Genomic DNA, 12,713 nt, shown 5'->3' with positions numbered 1-12,713 from the left:
AAGCGTAGTTATAGTGGGATTTTTTAAATGACCATAAACATCTAGATTAAAATCAGTTCAGAAGTCAAAATGCTGCAAGTCCTGTCTTGGATGTGACGGAGTTTTTCTTTCCAGCTTACATGTCGCTGGTAGTACAGTTTCTGCAATCAAAATTTAGCTGACAAATTTGTTACTGATGGATAAGGCAGAGCAAAAACCATCTTCCTTTCCCATAGCCCTATTGGCCATGAACAAAAATAACCAGTCATTGCTTGAAAACGTTCAGGAAGCAGACAAGCTTTGTAAAAAGGTACCATTTTACATAGTAATTTTTCTGACTGCACCTGCACTCTAACTTACTCCTAAAGAAATCTTCCACCTGAAAGAGGTAAGTTATACTCTGAAACCTGCACTCTTGATAACCCCACAAACAGGAAGCTCCTTGTTTTAACTGACTAGTTTTAAATTTCCCACAGTTGGCATTCAGTTTGGTTTGTCTTTCTAAAACCTACATCTGCTAATTTACGGATGTCTATTGACCTCGTGGGAGGTTGCTTCAGACAGGATATGCTATAGATATAATACTGAAATGTACTAGCTCGTATGACTTAAATTTTATATACCGTCTTGTTTCAGAGAGCACAAAAATATGCCAAACTCATACAGCAAGGAGAATGTCGACCTTCTTTTGTGAAGAAGGAGATGGACAGATTATTTGCTGAGAAGTACAGCGTGAACATATTTCCCTTTGTAAGAGAAGATATAAACAGACATGAAGCTGTGTTTAAATACAAACCCCCATTTGGATTTCACAAGAACTCTGATAAACTTCAGAACCTCTTAAAACTCTTACCTGAGTATGACTTGCCCGAGAACTTGAAGTCAAAACACTGTAAGCGTTGTGTTGTTGTAGGAAGTGGTGGAATACTTCGTGGATTGGAGCTAGGCCATGTGCTGAATGAGTTTGATATTGTTATAAGGTGCATATTTCTCTTCTGTCTAAAGTTACAAAGTAATTTAACATTTGTGTTGTTTTCAAACAGCCTCTCTTTTTGAGAGGGGAAAGGGGAGTCTCAGACTCCATTTATTACTTAGTTTATGAAACTGAAAGTATTTTAGTAATATTACTTGTCTTTACAATATTCAAAATATGGTGAATCAGATAAACTTACTCAAATTCAGACTGCAGGGACCAGTAATATATCATTATTTCAGTGTGCTCTAGACCAGTGGTTTTCAACCTTTTTTGGACCAGGACCCATTTGTAAACATTGGTGGCCAGTCTCAATCCAGTAAATAGAAAGTAGAAAATGCACGTATTTTGGCCCCAAAATACTTATTACTCACTATATGTAACAACAACACCAATAATAACAATAACAGTAATAAAAAGTTAAAGCAGCTCAATATCCAGAAAGTTAAAGGCAGAAATCAACATTAACAGGAACACATTAACAGTATAATAAATTCTAGGTTCCACTTAATGAGAAACCTGAGCTTGCTTCTCTTTGACAAGTTTATCAAAGTTTGGTGTAATTTTAGTCAGCACAATCTGAAGGTTGTGTTCAACATCCAGTCTATTCCTGCTTTTATTCTTCAGTTGAGTCAAGGCAGAGAATCCAGCTTTGCACAAGTATGTTGTACTGAAAGGCAAAAGGACTGGCAAGCAGGACATTGTCCAACAGCAGCACTGCACCAAAACTGGGGAATGCTCATTTCAGTATATTTTCTCTATAGATTGCGAATGCAAGATAACTTGACCAGCTGAGATTCTTCCTCCTTAGGTAGATTCATGTTTTCCAACACAACTCCAAACGGATCCTGTATCCATTCTTTGCCCTTAGGTTGTTTGTCTGGAAAGTAATTGCAGAATCTTGTGTGCAGTTTAGTTAAATGACTACTGATCGTTTTCTTCAGTGCTTCCTGGCTAGTGGAATCTTTCAAATTTTTTGTTTCTGAATATGCGTTACAAAACATGTCCATCCTATCATTTGAAACATGTTTGTTCACAGAGAGGGTTTTTTTTAAACTCAGCAATTTTGTCAGTTAGCTGCAAGCGATTGTGCCCTCTGCCCTGTAAAGACAGATTCAAATAATTCAGATGATTAAATATATGTGCCAGATATGCAGCACAAACAAACCATGTGTTGCTACTGAAGCGTTCTGCCAGGTGAGACTTTTTTTCTTCAAGAAAAACTGCCAACTCATTTTTAAATTTGAGACACTTTGCCATGGGACAGCCAGCAAACTTCAGCATGGTAAAGCAGATGTACATGAGTACTGCCCATTTTCTGACAGAAAACTTGAAAGCATCATGACTTCTTGGTATTTTGTTTGATGTAATTGACTATTTTAACAGCATTTTTAAGAGTTTCTTGAAGCTCAGGTGCCTTGTCTTTAGCTGCTAATGCCTCCCTGTGCAGGAAACAATAGTTCCATGTTGCATTGGGTGCTTTCAAAGGGATTCTTTGAGCAACTACTGAATGTTTCTCTCTCATCATATGTGACACCAACACACTTGGACCAGCTTAATCCCACCAACTCCAAGTAATTATCCAGTGCAAGAAATATATCAGCAGTAGTAATAGAAATAGGCAAATCCGCACTAAACAAGTACTGTTCTTGCAAATCACTTTTCTGTGCATGCCTCACATAAACCAGCAATATAGTGTGGTTTGATACATCAGTAGATTCATCTAGTTGTAAAGCAAAACAGTCGCTTACTGAAAGATGATCAGTTGTTTGCAGTTTGGAGTGTTCTGAGCTATATCACAGATTCTTCTCCATATTGTATTGTTGGAGAAAGAGATTGCTTTTAATTTTTTTGCCACTGACTCGCCCAACAATTTAGTGCATGTGTCAATAGCAGAAGGTAAAATTAACTCCTCAGCGACAGTGTGAGCTTTTTTGCAATGCGGTGTGCAACAAGGGTAAGAGGCATGCAGTGTTTGCTCACGGACAGTAAATACATGTTCAGATGCTTTTTTTGACATTTCCAAATCTTCTTTTTCGTTTAAAAAAAATGAAGAGGCTTGTCTTTATAGCTAGCGTGCTTTGTCTCCAAATGTCTACATAAATTTGATGGTTTTAGGCTTTAATTTGCTAACAGTTCACTGCAGATGACACACAGTGGCCTGTGTTCACCATTTCGGTCCTTGGTAAATGAAAACCCAAACTTTAAGTAAGCAGGGTTGTACCTACGATTACTTTTCTTCCCAGGTTGTGATGAATTCCTACTATCATTGGTACTTGCAGTTGCAACAGGACAGTTTAAAAATTTATCCATTTCACTAACTAAAGACCCATTTTGTGATTAAAACACACTCTTCACTTGAAACTCTACACAGCACTCTTTTCCCATAACTCTTCCCGCCTTGCATTCGATTGGCTAATCGATAAGGCTAGGTCACGGAGGTCACTGATTCTGTGATTTTATGTGACTTCCATGACTTCAGCCCTTGGTGGCGGGGCTCAGGGCTGGGGTGGCTGTGAACCTTCTGTACATTCATGCGACCCACTTTTAACCTGTGGGTTGAGAAACTGCTCTAGACACCAGATACCACACAACATGGATAATAAAAATAGTGAGTTGGAAATTACTGCAGTCACGGACAAAGCACAATGTTCACATGAAGTTGATACTATATAAATTCCTAAAGTAAATAGATGTCTGATCATTCTAATGCAGGCTCTTGAAATAACCTGTTCCACCTTCTGGTTACCAGGGGGAGTTGATCAGTTATCTTGCTTTTCTAGTATTAAGTGTTTCATGTGAAAGGGTAAGTGGATCTGCTAGTGTTAGAAAGCATTCTGTTTCAGAGTTGTGATACATAGCTTTATTTTCAATGCACCTGCCTTGTTGACACACTCTGGAAGACACATAGTATAACAGAAGCATAATAAACAGTCAATAAAAATGAAATAAACCACTGTCTTCTTTAAATGAAAACCAATTCTGAGGTTCCTATTAAAAAAAAGAAAAAGAAAAAGGGTTTGGGAGTGATGACATGGGCAAAGAATAATATGGGCTCGCTAGAGGTCATATTAAATACTCATTGAAATTAAAAGATGACAAGTGCAATGTAAAATATAGACTGCTTGCTCATTTTAGTGACAAAAGTAAGTCTTGACTGCTTTTTACCCTCGTTAGCCCTGCAGAGATACTACTTTTCTTGTCACCAATAGAATTGTGAGACACTAAAAATTATGGACTGAATAGAGACACTGGATTTATGGCTTATTACAGCCATCTATAACCCACTAAAAGCCCCTCTTCTCAGCTGCTTTCCCTGCCTTTTCCTCCCTCTGACTGGAAAGATGTTAACGGGCCACTTTGCCTTGAATAGTCCCTTGAAATATGTGTTAACTTCTTTTGCTAAACAATCTGTTCCATCATGCATTTAGCAGTAACACTTTGAGGTTAAGGTTTTGTCTAACACTGCAGTTTCGTTCAGAGGTGTGAAAAACACACACACACACACACCCCCGAATGACAAAAATGTTACTGACGAAAAGTGCTCTATCCTTCCTCTTGTTGGGAGTGGATTTATTTTGTCAGCGGGAGAGCTCTCTCCTGCCGACATAGAGCGGCTACACTTCGCACCTTTTAGTGGTCTGGCTGTAGCTGCACAGCTGTGTCACTAGAAGGCACGTGGTATAGACATCGCCTTAGGCTGTGCTATAGAGTTAGGTCAACATACGGCAGCTTAAGTTAAAGTAACTATAGAAATGTCTACACTTCAGTTTCGCTCCTGTCACTGTAACTGCCCTGCTACGTTGACTTAACTCCACCTCCAGAGTGGCGTAGAGTCAAGGTGAATGTAGTTAGGTCGAAGCAGTGTCAGTGCAGACACTTTGCATATGTTGACTGTTCCTGGCTTTCAGGAGCCATCCCACAATGTCCCACACTGACAGTACAATCGATACAAGCACTCCTCGTGCGGAGGCACACTGCTGACACAAGGAGCAAAGTATAGATATGCACAAGCAGTGTAATTATTATGGCAGCTGTATGCCAACGTAAGCTAGGTCAATTTAATTTTGTAGTGTACACGTGGCCTGAGTTAATTTCCCAGACCTGAAGAAGAGCTCTGTTTAAGCTTGAAAACTTCTCTCTCACCAACAGAAGCTGGTCCAATAAACAATAATACCTCATCCACCTTGTCTCCTAAATTCCAGTCAGTTAGAATTGTGCAAACCCATTGAGGACATTGGGATTCCTGAGATGTCATTGAAGGGGTAATTTTGACTTGAAGAGCCTTTTATTACAGGTGGTGATATGCAGTAAGCTTGCTGTTTGCCCCTCAGAGCCCTAGTTGAGCTATAGGGCAACAAGAAACACGAACACTGCAATAGTATTTGTACAGTTGCTTTTCAGAGCGAGGCCACCCATTGAAGTTTGTTCTTGTTACCAGGGGAGTAATTTATTGATGTATTATGTTCAAATAAAATTTGGTGAGCCAACTAAAACTTGTTACTTAGGTATTTAAAGTCACTTGTGTGGTATTTTAATGACATCAGATACCATGTTTACTTAATGTGTTTTATTTCACCTTTTTAGATTAAATGATGCACCAATTCAGGGCTACACAGATCATGTTGGTAACAAAACTACCATAAGGATGACCTATCCAGAGGGAGCCCCACTTTCTGAAAATGAATATAACCCTCAGAGCTTGTTTGTTGTTGTCTTATTTAAAGGTGTCGATTTCAGTTGGCTTCAAGCAATGGTAAAAAATGAAGCATTGGTAGGTATAAACAGTCGACTTATCACATGCATATCTTGGTTTTCTGATGCACAGAAAACTGACTTTCCAGTCCAGTCACTATTTTACTGTATTGAATCCTTCACAAGCAGTCAGGGTGGATTGTTTTAAATCAGCAAGCAGGAAACTTTGATTTAAATATTCAGTTTTAATCCTGTTTTGCATTTGTACTTCTGAATGATTTTTCAAAAGAAAGGTTGATTCTCATTGGTTGGTACAACATGGTACTACTTTTCGCTAACCAGGAGGGTACACAATATTTAATGGCACAGAGAGTACACTTATAAAGTTTGCGGATGATACCAAACTGGGAGGGTTGCGAGTGCTTTGGAGGATAGGATTAAATTTCAAAATATTCTGGACAAACTGGAGAAATGGTCAGAGGTAAATAGGATGAAATTCAATAAGGACAAATGCAAAGTACTCCACTTAAGAAGGAACAATCAGTTGCACATATACAAAATGGAAAATGACGGCCTAGGAAGGAGTATTGCAGAAAGGGATTGGGGGATCATAATAGATCACAAGCTAAATATGAGTCCACAGTGGAACACTGTTGCAATAAAAAAAGCAATAATTCTGGGATGTATTAGCAGGCATGTTGTAAGCAAGATACGAGAAATAATTCTTCCCCTCTACTCCATGCTGAGCTGAGTAGGTCTCAACTGGAGTATTGTGTCCAGTTCTGGGCATCACATTTCAGGAAGGATGTGGACAAATTGGAGAAAGTCTAGAGGAGAGCAACAAAACTGATTAAAGGTCTAGAAAACATGACCTATGAGGGAAGATTGAAGAAATGGAGTTTGTTTAGTCTGGAAAAGAGAAGACTGAGGGGGGGATATGATAACAGTTTTCAAGTACGTAAAAGGTTGTTATAAGGAGGAGGATGAAAAATTGTTCTCCTTAACCTCTGAGGATAGGACAAGAAGCAATGGGCTTAAATTGCAGCAAGGGTAGTTTAGTTCGGACATTAGGAAAACCTTCCAAACTGTTGGTGATTAAACACTGGAATAAATTGCCCAGGGAAGTTGTGGAATCTCCATCATTGGAGATTTTTAAGAGCAGGTTAGACAAACACCTATCAAGGATGGGCTAGACAATACTTAGTTCTGCCGTGAGGGCAGGGGATTGGACTAGATGACCTCTGAAGGTCCTTTCCAGCCCTATGTTTCTGAGACTTACATGCATTTAAGCAGTATGTGGCTTAACATTGATTTAGTCAGATTCTTAATTTTTATATTTTTGTTAGAAAATGCTGAATGACACATTTATATACTAGATTGATTTTTATTTTTTTTAGCAGTGACTTGTCTAGCTGCATTACATAGGAGATAGTATAGCTTAGTGGCTAGAGAACTGAACTGGGACTTAGGAGATGTGGGTTTAATTCCTGGCTCTTTCACTGGCCTGTGTGCCCTTGGGCAGGTCACTTCTCCATGTCCCTTAATTTTCTCATTTATAAAATAGGGATAGTGATACCGTGACCTCTTTTGTAAAGTGTTTTGAGATATAAAAGATGAGAAGTTCTATATAAGGACTAAGTGATTGTCATATTATTATTGGTATTATTTGGATGGAAATTGGAATCTAATTAAAAATGCACAAAAAATAACATTTTAAAATTGTTTTTTGTTAAAACTACCTTAAATATGCTGGATACATAAGAAAAAAAGTATATCAACATTTTTTGCATTTAAAACCAATTGATTTATTAAACAACGACAGCATTATCTGTAGTTTAATTGAAGTGATTTCTTTCTGGTTATCATGTCCATCAAGATTTTATAATGGTAGATCTCGTCCTGTCCCCTCGTGTTTATTGATAGATTAAAAGAGGGAAACAAGTTTTCTACTTTTTAAGCTTCCAGCTGGTTTCACAACTTTGAATGAATTAATCATTGCACTGAACTACTTGAATAAACTGAAATGAAGAAAATATTTTCTTTGCAGCTGCAGAAGGGGCTAGGTCTGTCAAAAGCTGGGTAACACTTCAACAAACCCGGGTTCTAGGTGCATAGCCAATGACTTCAATTAGTTCAGTAGTTTAGCTTTTCTGGCAGCAAACATATTCTGTTTGAATATTATTTTGATATTTAAATTGTAATATATTTTAATTTAGGCCTTAACATAGCATAATTTCAAATTTAATTTTTAAATATATCTTTTAAAAAAAAGTTGAATTAAAATCAAATTTTGTGTGGTTTTTTTTTCCACCTTGCAAGCAATCTGTTTGTTGCAGTACTTCTAGTTATTGTTCATGTCAGTACATAGATGTAATACTCAAAAAGAAAAGGAGTAACAGCCGTGTTAGTCTGTATTCGCAAAAAGAAAAGGAGTACTTGTGGCACCTTAGAGACTAACCAATTTATTTGAGCATAAGCTTTCGTGAGCTACAGCTCACTTCATCGGATGCATACTGTGGAAAGTACACGAGATCTTTTTATACACACAAAGCATGAAAAAATGGGTGTTTACCACTACAAAAGGTTTTCTCTCCCCCCACCCTACTCTCCTGCTGGTAATACTTTAGATAAGCTGTAGCTCACGAAAGCTTATGCTCAAATAAATTGGTTAGTCTCTAAGGTGCCACAAGTACTCCTTTTCTTTTTGCGTATACAGACTAACACGGCTGTTACTCTGAAACCTGTCAAGATGTAATACCGTATGCTCACACTGGTGCCTTTCATCCAAATATCTTGATCCTTTACACACAGTAAACATCAAAATGCCTTATGTGCTCAGTAAAGTATAATTCATTTTGAATTTGGGTTAAGTGACTTGGTTAAGGTTGCAGATCCAGTAACAGAAACCAGATGTTCGGACTGCCAGTCCCCTTCCTTACTCGCTAAACCACATCATGCTCATTTAGGGGTGTTTGTGTTATGTGTAATAGATGTAAGGTATTACTGGTGTTGGTTACTGCCCTTCAAATTCTGTATGAAGATTCATTCGTTGCTTAATGTATGTTTAAAGAAATAGATCTATATGCAAGAGACACCTGAAGTATTGTATTTTATTGATTAGAGTGTTTATGCAAACATGAAATTCCATAAATTATTCATTAGCAATATATTTGATAGAAAATCTGTCAAGATATTTAGCAGTTTGTGCACATAATATTATAGATAATGCAAAGGAAGGTTAAATTCTATGGTTTTGCAACCTGGACGGGTTTATGGAATGCTTTTAGACTTGCAGAATTGACCACGACTACCAATTACTTTGCACATGCATTTAGGTAGAACATACTGTTTTATTACAGTGCTCGGCATTGTATGTTCTGCTTTTTAAAAAAAATGCTTTAAATATAATACAAGTGACATTAATGAAGAAATTATCCTTAAATTATCGTTTGAATTTAAATAATGGTAATAACTCTAACAATCAATAATCATTCAGTGTGATAACAGGAAAACGTATTACATTTGTGGAACTTTGAGGAACTATCGCTGTGTGATCCATTGGGCCCAAGCAATGTGTAATTTTATAGAACACCAGCACATCTTTCAGAAAAAATGGCACAATTTCACATAGCAGCATTATGTTAACAACTATCGAATGCACCCTCTGATCTGAACTGGATATCTGACTGACTTTGGTGGCTCTAATGTCATTTTATGTGCTTAAAGCTGCATATAGTATATTCTAATAATGAAAAGTCCCTGTATTTTTGTAATATCAGAAGAGTAGTCACATTACAAAAATAGATATAACAAATGTTTTTCATAGGGATTTGTTGGGAAAGAATGTGCCAATGTACAGAAAAGGTACCCTCTTCTTGAATCACTTTTCTCATTTGCTCACCATGACACAATTTATGGAGAGAAACATAAAATGAGCCTGATTCTGATCTGTCACCAGTTTAGCATCAGTGCATCTCTATTGACTTCTTTAACATTCTGATGTATTCTGGCATGAGATCAGCATCGGGAATGCTAAGTCCTCTTCTTTCATCCTACTACACTTGTCTTTATATGTACACTGTCTGCTAGAAATACAGTTAATTTGAAAATGTGAGTAAAATAGTTTCAGGTAGGATGACCAGATGTCCTGATTTTATAGGGACAGTCCTGATTTTTGGGTCTTTTTCTTTTATAGGCTCCTATTATCCCCTACCCCATCCCGATTTTTCACACTTGCTGTCTGGTCACCCTGGTTTCAGGTCCTACACCTGTTTGCAAGTCACTCAGCCAACTGTTGTGGAATTTTGTTCATGTTTTTCCTCTCTTTTCAAATGCTTTCTCTAGCGTGTTGCTGTCGGAAAGCCCAAATAGAGGCAATAGGGATGGGTGAGTGACTGTCCACGGAAATGCAGTCACACGTTCAAAGTAAATGACCTAAACAGACAAAGAATTGCTCGCGCTCGCGCGCTCTCTCTCAACTTAAGTATTATTTGTTTAAAAGAATTCAGGCATTTGGGAATTATACGTCAATGTCCTAGTTAGTCTTTTTCATAAATCATTTGTGATGAGATGTGGACAATCTTATGTTTTAATAGTATTGAGTTACATGCTATGCCCCAGTACCAATTTGTCATGTCAAAGTATTTGTTTCCCTAGTTTTAACTGATTTTTTTTTTCCTCTTTAGCCACTATGGGTGCGACTATTTTTTTGGAAGCAGGTGGCTGAGAAAATTCCTGTAACACCAAAACAGTTTCGCATTTTAAATCCGATCATCGTTAAAGAGACTGCCTTGGATATACTACAGTACCCTGAGCCTCGATCTAAATTTTGGGGCTGGGATAAGGTAAGATACCTTTTTTGAGGTGCTGTATAGATACATTTAGCTCCTTAGAAATCTAATATGACAAGATCAAATAAAAAAGAGTTTGGCCTTTTCATTCAGTGTAGTCTCTTTGTGCAATTTCTCAGTCATTGTAAAACATCGAAGTCTTCTCTTCTCAAACACTATTTGTATTTTCTTTAACATTCTCTGTTAAATATTTGTAGAGTAGTGGGGTTCAGCGTTCTCGTTAATTATAGAAAAAGTAAAAATCTAGTTTTAAAGTTAGAGGTTAGGCTTGTTTATGTTCATGTAAGGTGACCTGCTTGTGATTTTTTTATTTTTTATTTTTTTTTTAATAAATACCCCAAAGTTTTAAAAAGAAAGTACTTCTGTGAAATGCATTAAGGATGCAGGTCTTCTCAATACCATGTACATGTGGTAGGCCATGCACTGCATTTAAGCATTCAGAACTTAAGGCTTTTTGAATCATTTGTGTGTCCCTTTTTTGCTGAGGAGGATTTTGCCTACGAATATGTTTACACTACACTGTAAAAATAGGTGAGTTCTTCACTTGGGGTAGCTCACTTGGGTGAAAATAGCAGTTATTACAGCAATCAGTGTGTAAGCACCGGGAGGATAGTAGGGTAATAAGAATGGATTTATCAAGAATACATCATGCCAAACCCCAATCTAAAATCCTTTCTTGGCAGGATAACTGGCTTTGTGGATGTGGGAGAAGTTGTAGATGTGAGATACCTTGATTTTTGTCAAGGCTTTTGACACATGACATTCTCATAAGCAAACTAGGAAAATGTGGGCTAGATGAAATTACTATAGGATGGGTGCACAGCTCGTTGAAAGACTGTACTCAGAGTAGCTATCAATGGTCAGCTGTAAAGCTGGAGTGGGAGCTATAGAATATAAGAATGGCCATACTGGGTCAGACCAAAGGTCCATCTAGCCCAATATCTTGTTTTCCGACAGTGGCCAATGCCCGGTACCCCAGAGGGAACGAACAGAACAGGTTATCATCAAGTGATCCATCCCCTGTTGCCCATTCCCAGCTTCTGGCAAACAGAAGCTAGGGACACCATTCCTGCCTATCCTGGCTAATAGCCATTGATGGACCCTATCCTCCATGAATTTATCTAGTTCTTTTTTGAACCCTGTTATAGTCTTGGCCTTCACAACATCCTCTGGCAAAGAGTTCCACAGGTTAACTGTGCGTTGTGTGAAGAAATACTTCCTTTTTTTTTTTGTTTTAAACCTGCTGCCTATTAATTTCATTTGGTGACCCCTACTTCATAGACTCATAGAATATCAGGGTTGGAAGGGACCGCAAGAGGTCATCTAGTCCAACCCCCTGCTCAAAGCAGGACCAATCCCCAACTAAATCATCCCAGCCAGGGCTTTGTCAAGCCTGACCTTAAAAACTTCTAAGGAAGGAGATTCCACCACCTCCCTAGGTAACGCATTCCAGTGCTTCACCACCCGCCTAGTGAAAAAGTTTTTCCTAATACCCAACCTAAACCTCCCCCACTGCAACTTGACACCATTACTCCTCGTTCTGTCACCTGCTACCACTGAGAACAGTCTAGATCCATCCTCTTTGTAACCCCCTTTCAGGTAGTTGAAAGCAGCTATCAAATCCCCCCTCACTCTTCTCTTCCTCAGGCTAAACAATCCCAGTTCCCTCAGCCTCTCCTCATAAGTCATGTGTTCCAGTCCCCTAATCATTTTTGTTGCCCTCCGCTGGACTCTTTCCAGTTTTTCCACATCCTTCTTGTAGTGTGGGGCCCAAAACTGGACACAATACTTCAGATGAGGCCTCACCAATGTCGAATAGAGGGGAACGATCATGTCCCTCGATCTGCTGGCAATGCCCCTGCTTACACATCCCAATATGCCATTGGCCTTCTTGGCAACAAGGGCACACTCTTGACTCATATCCAGCTTCTCGTCCACTGTAGCCCCTAGGTCCTTTTCTGCAGAACTGCTGCCCAGCCATTCGGTCCCTACTCTGTAGCGCTGCATGGGATTCTTCCGTATTAAGTCTAGGACTCTGCACTTGTCTTTGTTGAACCTCATCAGATTTCTTTTGGCCCAATCCTCTAATTTGTCTAGGTCCCTCTGTATCCTATCCCTACCCTCCCGCGTATCTACCTCTCCTCCCAGTTTAGTGTCATCTGCAAACTTGCTGAGGGTGCAGTCCACGCCATCCTCCAGATCATTAATGAAGATAT

At 38.6% G+C, this 12,713-nt stretch overlaps 1 protein-coding gene across 9 annotated transcripts in view; it reads left to right on the top strand.

The window, feature by feature from the left end:
* ST3GAL5 (ST3 beta-galactoside alpha-2,3-sialyltransferase 5) overlaps positions 1 to 12,713 on the top strand; it is a 42,742-nt gene that overhangs the window by 19,379 nt on the left and 10,650 nt on the right. For all 9 annotated transcript variants that reach the window (XM_037898268.2, XM_037898273.2, XM_037898269.2 and 6 more), the window contains 3 exons: positions 616 to 959; positions 5,540 to 5,726; positions 10,333 to 10,491. In XM_037898268.2, the coding sequence (XP_037754196.1) occupies positions 616 to 959; positions 5,540 to 5,726; positions 10,333 to 10,491 (690 nt within the window). The remainder of the gene's footprint in view (positions 1 to 615; positions 960 to 5,539; positions 5,727 to 10,332; positions 10,492 to 12,713) is intronic.

This window comes from Chelonia mydas, chromosome 4 (assembly GCF_015237465.2).
Source record: "Chelonia mydas isolate rCheMyd1 chromosome 4, rCheMyd1.pri.v2, whole genome shotgun sequence".
Classification (NCBI taxonomy): domain Eukaryota; kingdom Metazoa; phylum Chordata; order Testudines; family Cheloniidae; genus Chelonia; species Chelonia mydas.
Note: the sequence above shows the minus strand (reverse complement) of the source record. Positions and strands in the feature narration are given on the sequence as shown.